Source organism: Eretmochelys imbricata, chromosome 1 (genome assembly GCF_965152235.1).
Source record: "Eretmochelys imbricata isolate rEreImb1 chromosome 1, rEreImb1.hap1, whole genome shotgun sequence".
NCBI classification, from domain to species: Eukaryota; Metazoa; Chordata; order Testudines; family Cheloniidae; genus Eretmochelys; species Eretmochelys imbricata.
The window spans coordinates 321,371,744-321,386,769 of NC_135572.1; the positions used below are offsets into that span (position 1 = coordinate 321,371,744).

Sequence of the window (15,026 nt, forward strand, 5' to 3'; positions counted from 1 at the left end):
TCAACGGGTAGTGATCAATGGCTCCATGTCTAGTTGGCAGCCGGTGTCAAGTGGAGTGCCCCAGGGGTCGGTCCTGGGGCCGGTTTTGTTCAATATCTTCATAAATGGTCTGGAGGATGGTGTGGATTGCACTCTCAGCAAATTTGTGGATGATACTAAACTGGGAGGAGTGGTAGATACGCAGGAGGGCAGGGATAGGATACAGAGGGACCTAGACAAATTGGAGGATTGGGCCAAAAGAAATCTGATGAGGTTCAATAAGGATAAGTGCAGGGTCCTGCACTTAGGACGGAAGAACCCAATGCACAGCTACAGACTAGGGACCGAATGGCTAGGCAGCAGTTCTGCGGAAAAGGACCTAGGGATGACAGTGGACGAGAAGCTGGATATGAGTCAGCAGTGTGCCCTTGTTGCCAAGAAGGCCAATGACATTTTGGGATGTATATATAGGGGCATAGCGAGCAGATCGAGGGACGTGATCGTTCCCCTCTATTTGACATTGGTGAGGCCTCATCTGGAGTACTGTGTCCAGTTTTGGGCCCCACACTACAAGAAGGATGTGGATAAATTGGAGAGAGTCCAGCGAAGGGCAACAAAAATGATTAGGGGTCTGGAACACATGACTAATGAGGAGAGGCTGAGGGAACTGGGATTGTTTAGTCTGCAGAAGAGAAGAATGAGGGGGGATTTGATAGCTGCTTTCAACTACCTGAGAGGTGGTTCCAGAGAGGATGGTTCTAGACTATTCTCAGTGGTAGAAGAGGACAGGACAAGGAGTAATGGTCTCAAGTTGCAGTGGGGGAGGTTTAGGTTGGATATTAGGAAAAACTTTTTCACTAGGAGGGTGGTGAAACACTGGAATACGTTACCTAGGGAGGTGGTAGAATCTCCTTCCTTAGAAGTTTTTAAGGTCAGGCTTGACAAAGCCCTGGCTGGGATGATTTAATTGGGGATTGGTCCTGCTTTGAGCAGGGGGTTGGACTAGATGACCTCCTGAGGTCCCTTCCAACCCTGATATTCTATGATTCTATGAATAGCGAAAGACATTTAAGGAAGAACCAGACTGTAACAGGTAGTGCCCAGCGGGGACTCTCATGGACATGTGTTGAAAATGCGTGAAGAACAAGCCAGCCAATGGAACAAACACTTCCATTCTATACTAAACTGTCCAGACCTGATGATCACACACAGCTTGGAGAGAAATGCCAATGATAAGTTAGAAATAGAAGAGACCAATAACATCCAATGAAATTAAAGCAACCATCAAAGGTCTTAAACAGGGGAAAGATCCTGCGGTTGACAGGATGCAAGCAGAGGTAATAAAGGCTGGAGGCAAAATTCTGACTGAGCAGCTAACAAAACTCTGTTACAAAATATGGGTAAAGTAACAAGTGCCACAAGACTGGAAAGATGGTACCATTGTGGCATTGCCAAAAAAGACTTATCTAAGTGCACAAGCTGGAGAGATATTGTATGGCTATCAGTCCCAGGCAAAGAATTGGCTACTTTTATGCTGAATAGAATGAAGGTGGCAGTGGATGAAAGATTACAAGAAAAGTCTGGGTTCTCTCCAGGTAGGTCATACTATGAACAGATATTCACTCTTTGACAGATTATCGAAAAAGCTACTGGTTGGTAACACCCCTTCTTAATTAATTCTATCTATTTTAAAGAAAGCAGTGTCCACAGAGAGACCCTGTGGAATATTGCTAGAAGTTATGGGATACCAGACAAGCTTATCAACATAATATGATGGAAGGAGATATAAATTAAGATGAGATACAGGCCTAAGTGAGTGGTTTGATATTGTGAGTGGAGTCAGACAAGGGTGCATGTTATCACCAAACTTCTTGGCATTAGCAATAAACTGGGTGATGAAGCGAGCAACAAAAGGCATCATGGACAGCGTAAAATGGGTTAGCAGAGATGAGTTTACATGACCTTGACTTTGCCGACAACATTGGTTTACTAAATATGACATGGAACTGAAGGATTACCCTTACATCAGAGGTAAAACAGGAAGCAGCAAAAATTGGATTGAAAGTAAATCCATACAAAACCAAGATGATGAAGGTAGGAAACTGGACAACCGATACAAAGATGTACACTGATGGAAAATAAATTGAACAGGTAGAAGAGTTCTGCTATCTGGGGAGCATGATGACATTTGAAGGTGGTTGTGATAAAGATTCATACGAGATTAGGAAAAGCAAAGACCACTTTTGGAAGGATGAACAACATCTGGCCTGACAACGATCTTTATACCAAACTAAGGGTCAGATTATACCATACAATTATACTGAGCATGCTACTGTATGGAGCAGAGACTTGGCCAATGACAATTGCTATCAAAAAGAGACTGGAAGCTGCCCACCATAGATGGCTAAGGAAGACATGACACATTTCATGGGAAGACAAAATAACAAATGAGAGAGTAAGGGAGCTGACAGAGCAGGACATGCTAGAAAATATTAGCAAAGAAAGAAGACACAGGTGGTTGAGACGTGACACTGTGTGGAAGATGGGAGACATGCTAAGTAGAAAGCATTGAATTGGTTCCCTGTGGGAGGAGAGAGAAAGCGAGAAAAGTCAAGCAAGAACTGGCAGAAGTTGGCGGTGGGCAGCTTCGAGTCTCTTTTTGTTAGCAATTGTCATTGGCCAACTTACGGAAGTTACAAAAGTTATACAACTAAAATATATACCAAATTTTACTGCAAACCCACCTTGCTTTTGGTTATTCTCCTCTACTTAGGTCTGTGCAATGTTTATCTAGGATCAAACTGCTCCTGGGGACAAACCCATGGGCTCCATATAGGCAACTAAATGGATTAGCCGGTAGGTACCAGTTTGCAGGATTGGTTGGTGCCTTACAAACGGCTCTTGGTAGGAACCTTCTCTGTAATGCAGAGTGCAAACCTTGCCTTCTTCCTTGTCTTGTTGCTTGCATGTTCCAGCACACTCTATTTAAATAAGAGTGTGCGATTCAGATATTCCCCCCCTTCCCCCCGACACTCACACACACTGGTTTTTTTATAAGAACTTTTCAGAGAGGGAATCTCACATAGCTGGAAGGTTGCCTTCAAATACAGCAGCTTTCACTGAAACAGGCTAGAAGTGGCTTTTTGGAAGGGGAGGGGTGTGTGCAGAGATATCTCACCACGTGATCTGAAACAAAAAGGCCAGTTTTTAGTTGGTTTGAGAAAGCCGAGCAGCTCCTCCCTAGCCCCTGGGCCCAGCCTTGCCACCAGGCAGCAACCACACACAGGAGAGTTATTTATCTGTCACAAAGCAGGCAGCCCCCAGATGCGGGGAGGGGGGTTCATTCACGGTGACTCCAGCAGGACCTCCTCCTCTGAGAGGGCATGCTTGGGGCGGAGGGGAAAGAGAAAGCAGGAGCCACATTCAATCTCCGTTAAGAGAGGGACACCCCCCCACACACACATACACCTCGGGAGCGCTTCCAAGCCCAGCCCCTCGCAGCCGCCGCAGCTCCCTTCTCTCTGCTCCTCAGGGCTCTTTGTTGGAAGGAGCCGACAGGGGGCTGGGTCACCATGTCCTCCGCCAAGAAAGGCTTTTACCGGCAGGAAATCACCAAAACCTTATGGGAGGTGCGGGAGCGCTACCGGGACCTGCAGCCGGTGGGCTCTGGAGCCTACGGCGCTGTCTGGTGAGTGAGGCAGGGGGTGGGTCTCCCCTCCCCAGGACACCCCCTGGCCGGGCGGGGCGCCCCGGTCCCCGCAGCGCTCCCCGGCTAGGAGGGGGCTGGGGGAGAGGGGGGGTGCCTGCGCGCCCCGGCTAGGAGGGGGCTGGGGGGAGGGGGGGGGTGCCTGCGCCCCCCGGCTAGGAGGGGGCTGGGGGAGAGGGGGGGGTGCCTGCGCGCCCCGGCTAGGAGGGGGCTGGGGGAAGAGGGGGGGTGCCTGCGCCCCCCGGCTAGGAGGGGGCTGGGGGAGAGGGGGGGGTGCCTGCGCTCCCCGGCTAGGAGGGGGCTGGGGGAGGGGGGGGTGCCTGCGCCCCCCGGCTAGGAGGGGGCTGGGGGAGAGGGGGGGGGTGCCTGCGCGCCCCGGCTAGGAGGGGGCTGGGGGGAGAGGGGGGGTGCCTGCGCGCCCCGGCTAGGAGGGGGCTGGGGGGAGAGGGGGGGTGCCTGCGCGCCCCGGCTAGGAGGGGGCTGGGGGGAGAGGGGGGGTGCCTGCGCGCCCCGGCTAGGAGGGGGCTGGGGGGAGAGGGGGGGTGCCTGGGCCCCCCGGCTAGGAGGGGGCTGGGGGAAGAGGGGGGGTGCCTGGGCCCCCCGGCTAGGAGGGGGCTGGGGGAAGAGGGGGGGTGCCTGCGCCCCCCGGCTAGGAGGGGGCTGGGGGAAGAGGGGGGGTGCCTGCGCCCCCCGGCTAGGAGGGGGCTGGGGGAAGAGGGGGGGTGCCTGCGCCCCCCGGCTAGGAGGGGGCTGGGGGAAGAGGGGGGGTGCCTGCGCGCCCCGGCTAGGAGGGGGCTGGGGGAAGAGGGGGGGTGCCTGCGCCCCCCGGCTAGGAGGGGGCTGGGGGAAGAGGGGGGGTGCCTGCGCGCCCCGGCTAGGAGGGGGCTGGGGGAGGGGGGGGTGCCTGCGCGCCCCGGCTAGGAGGGGGCTGGGGGGAGAGGGGGGGTGCCTGCGCCCCCCGGCTAGGAGGGGGCTGGGGGGAGGGGGGGGTGCCTGCGCCCCCCGGCTAGGAGGGGGCTGGGGGGAGGGGGGGGTGCCTGCGCCCCCCGGCTAGGAGGGGGCTGGGGGAGGGGGGGGGTGCCTGCGCCCCCCGGCTAGGAGGGGGCTGGGGGAGATGGGGGGGTGCCTGCGCCCCCCGGCTAGGAGGGGGCTGGGGGAGAGGGGGGGGTGCCTGCGCCCCCCGGCTAGGAGGGGGCTGGGGGGGAGGGGGGGGTGCCTGCGCCCCCCGGCTAGGAGGGGGCTGGGGGGAGGGGGGGGGTGCCCTGCGCCCCCCGGCTAGGAGGGGGCTGGGGGAGAGGGGGGGGTGCCTGCGCGCCCCGGCTAGGAGGGGGCTGGGGGGAGGGGGGGGTGCCTGCGCCCCCCGGCTAGGAGGGGGCTGGGGGGAGGGGGGGTGCCTGCGCGCCCCGGCTAGGAGGGGGGAGGGGGGGTGCCTGCGCGCCCCGGCTAGGAGGGGGGAGGGGGGGTGCCTGCGCGCCCCGGCTAGGAGGGGGCTGCCCACTGCCTGCGCGCCGCAGCCGCGGGAGCCGGGCTAGCGGCCCCCGCACAGCCAGGGACTTTGCCCGCCCTGGCGCGGCGGGCAGCTCCTGGGGGAGGCGGCTCGGTTCCCTGGCTCGCGGGGACAGCGCGCCAGTTCCGCGGCCACTTTCGCTTTAATTCCTTCCAACTTTTTGTTCGGGCTGCCCCGGCCCGGCCCCCGCTCCCCTCGGTGGCGGTGTCATTGCAGCCAATTCTGATGGGCGGCAGTTTGTGATATCGCACCGCCCCGGCCCGCTCCTGTGCGGGGGGAAGGTGCTGGCTCTGCCCAGCCCCGCTTTGTCCCGCCCCGTTTCCTGCTTTGCGCGGGACTCCACGCCCATTTGCCCAGCTAGCCTGGGGTAGGGTGACCAGCTGTCCTGATTTTATAGTGACAGTCCGGATTTTGGGGTCTTTTTCTTACATAGGTTCCTCTTACCCCCCCTCCCCCCATCCCCTGTCCCCTTTTTTCACACTTGCTGTCTGGTCCCCCTAACCCCGGGGGGCTTTCTGCTGCGAAGTTGCAAGGAAAGCCCAGAACAGACAGTTCTGCAATAACCTGCCCCTAGGGGAAATCTCTTCCTCAAGGGCCAGAGGAAGCAAGCTTCTGCTCTGAAGCATGAGGGTTTCTGTCCCTTCTGTTTTTCTTGTCCTGCCTATGGTAACTTTGCATGTTTCCATGTTCCCATCCATAGAACTGCTCAAGCGCTTTCCCAACCACCCTAAAGTCTTGCCCTCTGTGGTGTCCTGTGGCAGTTAGTTCCACAGTTACAGGGTCCTGTAAAACTGCATTTCGCTATGATCCTTTTGCATTTCTACTTCATAAAAATGTTCCACTGTTTATTAGAATATGAGAGCTGATTGACCTCTGTGCCATCCATTACTTTATAGACTTCTGCTGTGGCTCATCTGACTTGGCTAAGGGAAATGGTTTATTTTGTAGCCAATTCTTAATTTCCCCTCTTTCTACCTTTACCAAAAATCCTTTCTTAGTCCAATAAAATATAGTGGAATTAAGACATCTCTCTTTTTCCTGCCTAAATGTTCCCATTTACAGTTTTCTAATTCTAGCTTCTTATCGTCAAAGGGTCTGGGAGCATGCTAGAGTCTCAATATCCTTGTGAGGTACTTAGGGAGTTATTATCCCCACTTTACAGTAGGATAAACAAAGGCACAGCGGTTATGTGACTTTGCCTCTGTCACATGGCAGAGAACAGCCACACACCAGCAGTCCTCTAACCTATTGTTCAGTGCATCTTTGGTGGCAGGACTTGCAGCATCACTCCAATCATCACTCACAAACTCTATTCTTGTTCTCTTAAAGCTCAGCTATCGATGGAAGAAATGGCACCAAAGTGGCTATCAAGAAACTGTACCGCCCATTTCAGTCCGAACTCTTTGCCAAACGAGCCTACCGGGAACTGCGCCTCCTGAAACACATGAAGCATGAAAATGTGAGTTTAGTCACTGGCATATCCCCTCGAGTCTGCAGCTTGCACAACAAAATGCGTACACGCCACCATGCACACTGCCTGATCCACTGCCCCCCTTCCTCCACTATGCCCATAATCTGCCAAGGTAGATATGCCCTTGCACAATATCATCAGTAATTTAGCTGTATCGGAGATTTTTAGCCATGTATTACTAAAAGTCCTGATAAAGAGCAAAGCCATCAGTGGGTCAGCATACAGAATCTGATGATGGGGTGTGTGTGTGTGCCATCAGAGAGGAGCCATCAAAAAGTGACTACCACTTCTATTGTCTGCATGATCATACATTTGTAACACTTGTCTTTCCTTCCTTTGTGGCTGCTCCACTGTCTGTGGCTATCCTGAAGATTGTAAACTGCGAGGGTTAGGATTTTTCTGTGTGTCTATGCAAAGCCTAGCACATTTGGGGCACTACCTCCTAATACAAACAAATCAATAAATATACACATATATACATTGTAACCTATACTGTGAATATGCCTGTCTCCAGCAATGGAAGGCTTGTTGGAGTGGAGGGATATATGAGTAGCTTTGAGGATCAATTTAGGGTTGATTTGGAAGAGAGTAAAATGGTTTTGAGAGGAGCAGCAGTCAAGGCTGGCATTATTGGTGGACATACGGGATGGGGGAAGTGATAAGAGATAAGTGAATAGGGAGAGGTAGAATTGTGAAGAGCCATGAAGATTAAGGATATGTCTACACTAGAAACTTCAAAGTGTTGCCGCGTGAGTGCTCCCACGGCAGCGCTTTGACATGTGTGTGTGATCATGCACGATGGTAATCCTGGTAATCCACCTCCACGAGGAGAATAGCTCTCCCAGCGCTCGGAGCCTGTCCACACTAGCACTTTAAAACGCTCAAAGTTGCTGCGCTCAGAGGGGTGACTTTTCACACCTCTGAGCCAGCAAGTTAGAGCACTATAAAATGTAAGTGTAGACGAGCCTTTAGAGTAACATTTTCAAAAATGCCTAAGAAATTTAAGAGCCTTAGTCCTACTGATTTTCAATGAGATTTAGGCTCCTAAATGCCTATGGCAGTGGTTCCCAAACTTGTTCCGCCGCTTGTGCAGGGAAAGCCCCTGCTGGGCCGAGCCAGTTTGTTTACAGTCCACAGGTTCGGCTGATCATGGCTCCCAGTGGCTGCAGTTCGCTGCTCCAGGCCAGTGGGAGCTGCTGGAAGTGGCGCGGGCCGAGGGACATACTTGCCGCTGCTTCCAGCAGCTCCCATTGGCCTGGAGCAGCAAACCACGGCCACTGGGAGCCGCGATCGGCTGAACCTGTGGACGCCGCAGGTAAACAAACCGGCCCAGCCCGCCAGGGGCTTTCCCTGCACAAGCAGCGGAACAAGTATGGGAACCACTGGCCTACGGTCAGGGCTACTCTCAAAAGTTAAGTTGACCTAGCTGTGTCGCTCAGGAATGTGAAAAATCTACACCACTAATTGATGTAGTTAAGATGACCTACCCCCCAGTATAGACAGCATTACGTCGACCTAGTTACTGCCTTTTGGGAAGGTGGATTATCTGCACTAACGGGAAAACCCTTCCCTTTGCCATAGTGTGTGTCTACACTGAAGCACCACAGTGGCGCAGCTTCAATGTGCACTGGCACCACTGTAGTGTTTCAAGTGTAAACAAGCCCTAAGTCACTTTTGAAAATGTCATTTAGGCACTTCTTGAAAATTTTACCTAAAAGGAAAAGCTTGAATTGGAGATGTTGAAGAGTGATTAGAGAGGTAATAGGAGAACCAGGAAAGGACAGTGGCAAAGGTTTCAAGGAGAGCATGATCAACTGTACCTAAGTGGCAGAAAGGTAAGGACAACAGGTGGAGGCCAGGGCCTTAAATGTAGCCAGGAAGAAATTGTAGAGACTTGGGTGAGCGGAAGGTTGATAGAGTGAAGGGGTTGAAGCCAGACTGGAAGGGGCCCAAGATGGAGGATCAACATAATGGCTACAAATGGCATGTTCCATGGGTTTAGAGGGGAAGGAAGGGAGGAGATTGAGACATGTTGGAAAGAGAGGGAGGGTGGGGTAACTGGCAAAACATTTGAGGATGTGGGACATCAGACCATGCTTTTAATTTGGGAGGAGCAGATTGCTTGAAAAGAGCAAGAGCTTGTGCAGGAGGGAGAGTGGGGGCAAGGGAGGTTAATGGCTTGGAATAGCCAATCCTTGTCATTTAAAATGATGACATTGACACTTAGGACACAGCACCAACACTGTCTGAGTTCAGTTTTAAAACTAATCTGTGAAATACCTTGGTTCCCTGTCTAGATGAATCAGACTACTTTAGACTTACAAACCCACTAGTGTCTGTCCCTCAGGCATTTTAGCCTTAAGCCTCCTTTTATAATTTATGGTCAATTCATTTCACTCACTGCACCCCTAAAGTAATTGTGTTCTGCTATTAGCAGCTAGCATTTTATATGTTCAAAGTGCTGTTCAGTTAATGTTTGTACATCACGTAGGCCTTTTCAGTACATTTGGAACATTCACAAAGCACTCTGACTGAACACTTAGGAGATGATGGACTCATGCAATTACCAAGTGTCCATCATAGCTGGGTGATTTTTTCCCCCAGTTTCTCAGCGTAATCTGTCCTTCACTTGGCTAGTGTTTTTCAGCTGCTGTCTTTGTGCTGTATATGCCCTTTGGGATAGTAATCTTGAACTCTTCCATGTGCTACTTGATAATTAAAGACTCTAGAAGAGAGCAGACTCTGGGGATGTGATCTCAATCCATAAAAGGCTTAAGAATAACTATATACGAAGAAAAGGAGTAATTTAAGGTCTCAGAAGGGAAATCAAGGAGCAATGACTTGGAGCTATGGGAGGAAAAGTTTAGGCTAGATATTAAAGAAGAATTCATCACAAGTCCTCCCAGAACAGAGCCTGAGTAAGTGGTATCTGTGCTGGGAATTAGTGGGGATAGAGGGGGATGGAAATCAACCACTCTGCCCAGCCAGGAGTAGCTGGACCTGCAACACAGCCCCTCTGAGGTTTCCCAGCCACTGAATATAGACGTGTATGGATCCAGAGGCCCCCTACTCCAAGCCACCTCAATGGTTCCTCTGCAGAAACATGCACTGGACCCACCACCACTGTGTCCCAACAACTCCCTCTTCTTTGGGCAACCCTGCCACAGCGCTTAAGTGACAATGAGTATCCTGAAGGGCCTTCCTGAATTTGAATCAACTTCTCCTGGTAACAGCAGTTAGTCAGTGGAATAGGCTATGAAGTAAGGGGGCTCAAAGTACCATAGCTGCAGTTATTTAAGAACAAGTTCCAAAAGACATTAATGGGAAAGATATAGTGGGTAGTCCGTTCCTGGTTCTACTATACATACAATAGTTATAAAACTTAAATAGAGTTGCAGTGCTGGTTTCCAAAATAAGATGATGTTGGAACAGGACAGAGGTGAATATTACTAATATTTGTCTTATCTATCTTAGATTTTAATAGCACCTAGCCAATGACATCTAGAGTAGGCAGTGTATAATAGGCAATCTATCAGCACTGCATGTCAACATCAACAGTAAAAAGAAAAGGAGGACTTGTGGCACCTTAGAGACTAACAAATTTATTTGAGCAAAAGCTTTCGTGAGCTACAGCTCACTTCATCGGACGCATTCAGTGGAAAATACAGTGGGGAGATTTATATACACAGAGAACATGGAACAATGGGTGTTACCATACACACTGTAATGAGAGTGATCACTTAAGGTGAGCTATTATCAGCAGGAGAGCGGGGGTGGGGGAGGGGGGAGGGGAACCTTTTGTAGTGATAATCAAGGTGGGGCATTTCCAGCAGTTGACAAGAACTGAGGAACAGTGGAGGGTGGGTCGGGGGAATAAACAAGGGGAAATAGTTTTACTTTGTGTAATGACCCATCCACTCCCAGTCTCTATTCAAGCCTAAGTTAATTGTATCCAGTTTGCAAATTACTTCCAATTCATCAGTCTCTCCTTGGAGTCTGTTTTTGAAGTTTTTTTGTTGAAGAATTGTCACTTTTAGGTCTGTAATCGAGTGACCAAAGAGATTGAAGTGTTCTCCGACTGGTTTTTGAATGTTATAATTCTTGACGTCTGATTTGTGTCCATTTATTCTTTTACATAGAGACTGTCCAGTTTGACCAACGTACATGGCAGAGGGGCATTGCTGGCACATGATGGCATATATCACATTGGTAGATGTGCAGGTGAACGAGCCTCTGATAGTGTGGCTGATGTGATTAGGCCCTATGATGGTGTCCCCTGAATAGATATGTGGACACAGTTGGCAACGGGCTTTGTTGCAAGGATAGGGTCCCAGGTTAGTGGTTCTATTGTGTGGTGTGTGGTTGCTGGTGAGTATTTGCTTCATTTTGGGGGGCTGTCTGTAAGCAAGGACTGGCCTGTCTCCCAAGGTCTGTGAGAGTGATGGGTCGTCCTTCAGGATAGGTTGTAGATCCTTGATGATGCGTTGGAGAGGTTTTAGTTGAGGGCTGAAGGTGATGGCTAGTGGCGTTCTGTTATTTTCTTTGTTGGGCCTGTCCTGTAGTAGGTGACTTCTGGGTACTCTTCTGGCTCTGTCAATTTGTTTCTTCACTTCAGCAGGTGGGTATTGTAGTTGTAAGAATGCTTGATAGAGATCTTGTAGGTGTTTGTCTCTGTCTGATGGGTTGGAGCAAATGCGGTTGTATCTTAGAGCTTGGCTGTAGACAATGGATTGTGTGGTGTGGTCTGGATGAAAGCTGGAGGCATATAGGTAGGAATAGCGGTCAGTAGGTTTCCGGTATAGGGTGGTGTTTATGTGACCATCGCTTATTAGCACCGTAGTGTCCAGGAAGTGGATCTGTTGTGTGGACTAGTCCAGGCTGATGTTGATGTTGGGATGGAAATTGTTGAAATCATGGTGGAATTCCTCAAGGGCTTCTTTTCCATGGGTCCAGATGATGAAGATGTCATCAATGTAGCGCAAGTAGAGTAGGGGCATTAGGGGACGAGAGCTGAGGAAGCGTTGTTCTAAGTCAGCCATAAAAATGTTGGCATACTGTGGGATCATGCAGGTACCCATAGCAGTTCCGGTGATTTGAAGGTATACATTGTCCCAAAATGTGAAATAGTTATGGGTGAGGACAAAGTCACAAAGTTCAGCCACCAGGTTTGCCGTGATATTATCGGGGATACTGTTCCTGATGGCTTGTAGTCCATCTTTGTGTGGAATGTTGGTGTAGAGGGCTTCTACATCCATAGTGGCCAGGATGGTGTTTTCCGGAAGATCACCGATGGATTGTAGTTTCCTCAGGAAGTCAGTGGTGTCTCGAAAATAGCTGGGAGTGCTGGTAGCGTAAGGCCTGAGGAGGGAGTCTACATAGCGAGAGAATCCTGCTGTCAGGGTGCCAATGCCTGAGATGATGGGGCGCCCAGGATTTCCAGGTTTATGGATCTTGGGTAACAGATAGAATACCCCAGGTCGGGGTTCCAGTGGTGTGTCTGTGCAGATTTGTTCTTGTGCTTTTTCAGGGAGTTTCTTGAGCAAATGGTGTAGTTTCTTTTGGTAACCTTCAGTGGGATCAGAGGGTAATGGCTTGTAGAAAGTGGTGTTGGAGAGCTGCCTAGCAGCCTCTTGTTCATATTCTGACCTATTCATGATGACGACAGCCTTTGTCAGCCTTTTTGATTATGATGTCAGAGTTGTTTCTGAGGCTGTGGATGGCATTGTGTTCTGCACGGCTGAGGTTATGGGGCAAGTGATGCTGCTTTTCCACAATTGTAGCATGTAGTAGTTTAGATAGTTTAGTGTCCTTTTTCTTTTGTAGAGAAGCAAAGTGTGTGTTGTAAATGGCTTGTCTAGTTTTTGTAAAGTCCAGCCACGAGGAAGTTTGTGTGGAAGGTTGGTTTTTTATGAGAGTATCCAGTTTTGAGAGCTCATTCTTAATCTTTCCCTGTTTGCTGTAGAGGATGTTGATCAGGTGGTTCCGCAGTTTCTTTGAGAGCGTGTGGCACAAGCTGTCAGCATAGTCTGTGTGATATGTAGATTGTAATGGATTTTTTACCTTCAGTCCTTTTGGTATGATGTCCATCTGTTTGCATTTGGAAAGGAAGATGATGTCTGTCTGTATCTGTGCAAGTCTTTTCATGAAGTTGATAGATTTCCACTCCATATGGCTAAATTACATTAACAGTGCTGCTGCTGCATTTTATGCATGGCACACTGCTGCCATATTGGATTAATCTGCTAGTACGCAGTTTTCAATTTGCTTTTTTTCCCCCCCTCAAGATGTAAAGGATTTATAGATTCTGGAATGCCATCATAGTTAAAATTATATCCAATTTTCTATTTTCTATAATGTTTTTCTTAGAAAGTGTCTTTTGCAGTAGTTAAGCATTTAATATGGAATTTTTATGAAAAGTATTTGTCTATTATTGACAAAATGCTATAGAACGTGATGGAATATGTCAAGTAGCTAATAAAGTGAAAGATCTTACATTATGTTGAATATATATAGCTGTATTCAGCTGTAATCATTTCACTTGATGGCATATTCGGAACAATAGAAAAATATGTCTTGGTATGATGTATTTTATCAAAAACCCTTGCAATAATTCTTTGAACTTTCATCATGGTATGCTTAACTCCATCCACTACTGTGCCACAACAGTGCATCAGCACATTTGGAAGCAACTACTATCAATATTCTACAATGCCTTACTCACATGAGTAATCCTTATTGGAGCATTCCTATTGACTTCAGTGGGACTGCTCACATGAGTAAGGGTTGTAGGATCAGTCATCTAGGAAACAATCCTGCAAATATGTGAGTTGTCCATCTGAATTTAGCTGGAATGTCATCACAGTTGAAGCTACTCATGTCAGTAGATATTTAAGTATTTGCAAGACGCAGCCCCAGATCATAAATCTCTGGATGCTGGGATACGCACTCTAGATATATGTACTCTAGATCTTTGTGCATTTGGTGGCTTTGAAACAACAGTACACTATTAAATGTGTACTATAGAACAAAAGTTCTCAAACTGTGGTCTGTGAGCTCCATTCAGGTGGCCTGCAGATAGTTCCCTCTAGGGTGCGCGCCTGGGCGGCTGCACACAAGAGAATGAAGGGCCACCCAGCTAATTAGGGGAGCCGCGCAGGCATGGCTCCACAAATTAGGTGTCTGGACACTGGAGAAGTTGCACATGTAAGGTGAAGTGGTAGCCTTGGGGGAAGATGGGGTAGATAGGAGGGGGCCGTGGGGTGAGAAGAGGGGGTGGCGGGGAATTTGGGATATGCAGAGCTGCAGCGGCCAGTGAAAGAGGCAACTTTCCCCAGCTCCAGGGCCGCGGCTGCCAGGGAGAGACAGCCCTCCTTCCCAGCCCCAGCTAGGGCGGCTGCCACGGAGTGGGAGAGAGGGCACATTCATCCCATTAGAAAGGTAAGACTACTGATATTAAAATATGAGCTGTGTGCTTTTATTTGTAGAAAAAAACAAGTAATTATTATTAAGGGTTTTTTTTAATATAGCGCTTTTATCCAAAGAGCTTTACAGTAGTTAGCTAACGGTGCAAACAACATTTGAAAAGATCATTAAGTGGTCTGCTGAGACCCTCAGCAATTTTCAAGTGGTCCGCAAAAAAAAGTTTGAGAACCACTGCTATAGAAGATTTTATGAAGTCAACAAAGTCTTGGTAATGTGAGACTTCATGTCAGCCCTCTGCTGTTGAATCCATGTGGAGAAGTGATTTGAGACCACAGAGGTTTTTTGTGTGAGGGTGTTGAGTTTGTGGAGCAGAGAAGCGAGAACTTGGGAGATTCTGTTCCATTTGTATCCGAATTTCAAAATGAACCACTTAAGCTAGTAATGTCCATCTTTTTTTAATCTTTTGAGTTTACCTTTAATTTGAAAAGTTCTGGGTATAAGCTGATGGAGGATATTGTGGAGGTCAAGGCATCAGCCCATACAGAAAAACAGGCTGTTTACCAATGGGAGGATTTTTAGCGTTTTTTTTTTTTCTTTTGAACTTGACTTTAAATCTATAATTGTGACCTTTAAAACTCTCTACGTTATAGGTTTCAATCTGAACGGAAAAGAAAAAGTTGTTTGTAATACCCAGAAGGATACAAATATTTTAACATACCATCTTCGGACCTGATCCTGTAGACACACGTGTTTGCTTACCTCTCCTCCCATGAATCATCCCACTGAGATCAATGGAGCATAAAGTTAAATACTTGCAAATACTTGCAGGATATGGGCCTTTGTTACTTCCATTGGACCAAATGATTTTGGTTTTCGTTGTGCACACTGAATGGAGCTGGCATTAACATGCCTGTTTTTATTCAACAATAATTTGTATAGCG

General features: G+C 49.1%; 1 protein-coding gene across 2 annotated transcripts in view; it reads left to right on the forward strand.

The window, feature by feature from the left end:
- The first annotated feature begins 3,436 nt into the window (after positions 1–3,436).
- The window catches only part of LOC144275420 (mitogen-activated protein kinase 12-like), a 73,702-nt gene continuing 62,112 nt past the window's right edge, over positions 3,437–15,026 (forward strand). The window contains exons 1-2 of one of the 2 annotated variants that reach the window (XM_077834604.1): positions 3,437–3,667; positions 6,522–6,651. In XM_077834604.1, the coding sequence (XP_077690730.1) occupies positions 3,552–3,667; positions 6,522–6,651 (246 nt within the window). In that variant the 5' untranslated portion in view covers positions 3,437–3,551. Of the gene's footprint in view, positions 3,668–6,521; positions 6,652–13,997; positions 14,101–15,026 lie in introns of those variants that run through there. The other variant, XM_077834613.1, reaches the window with a different exon arrangement.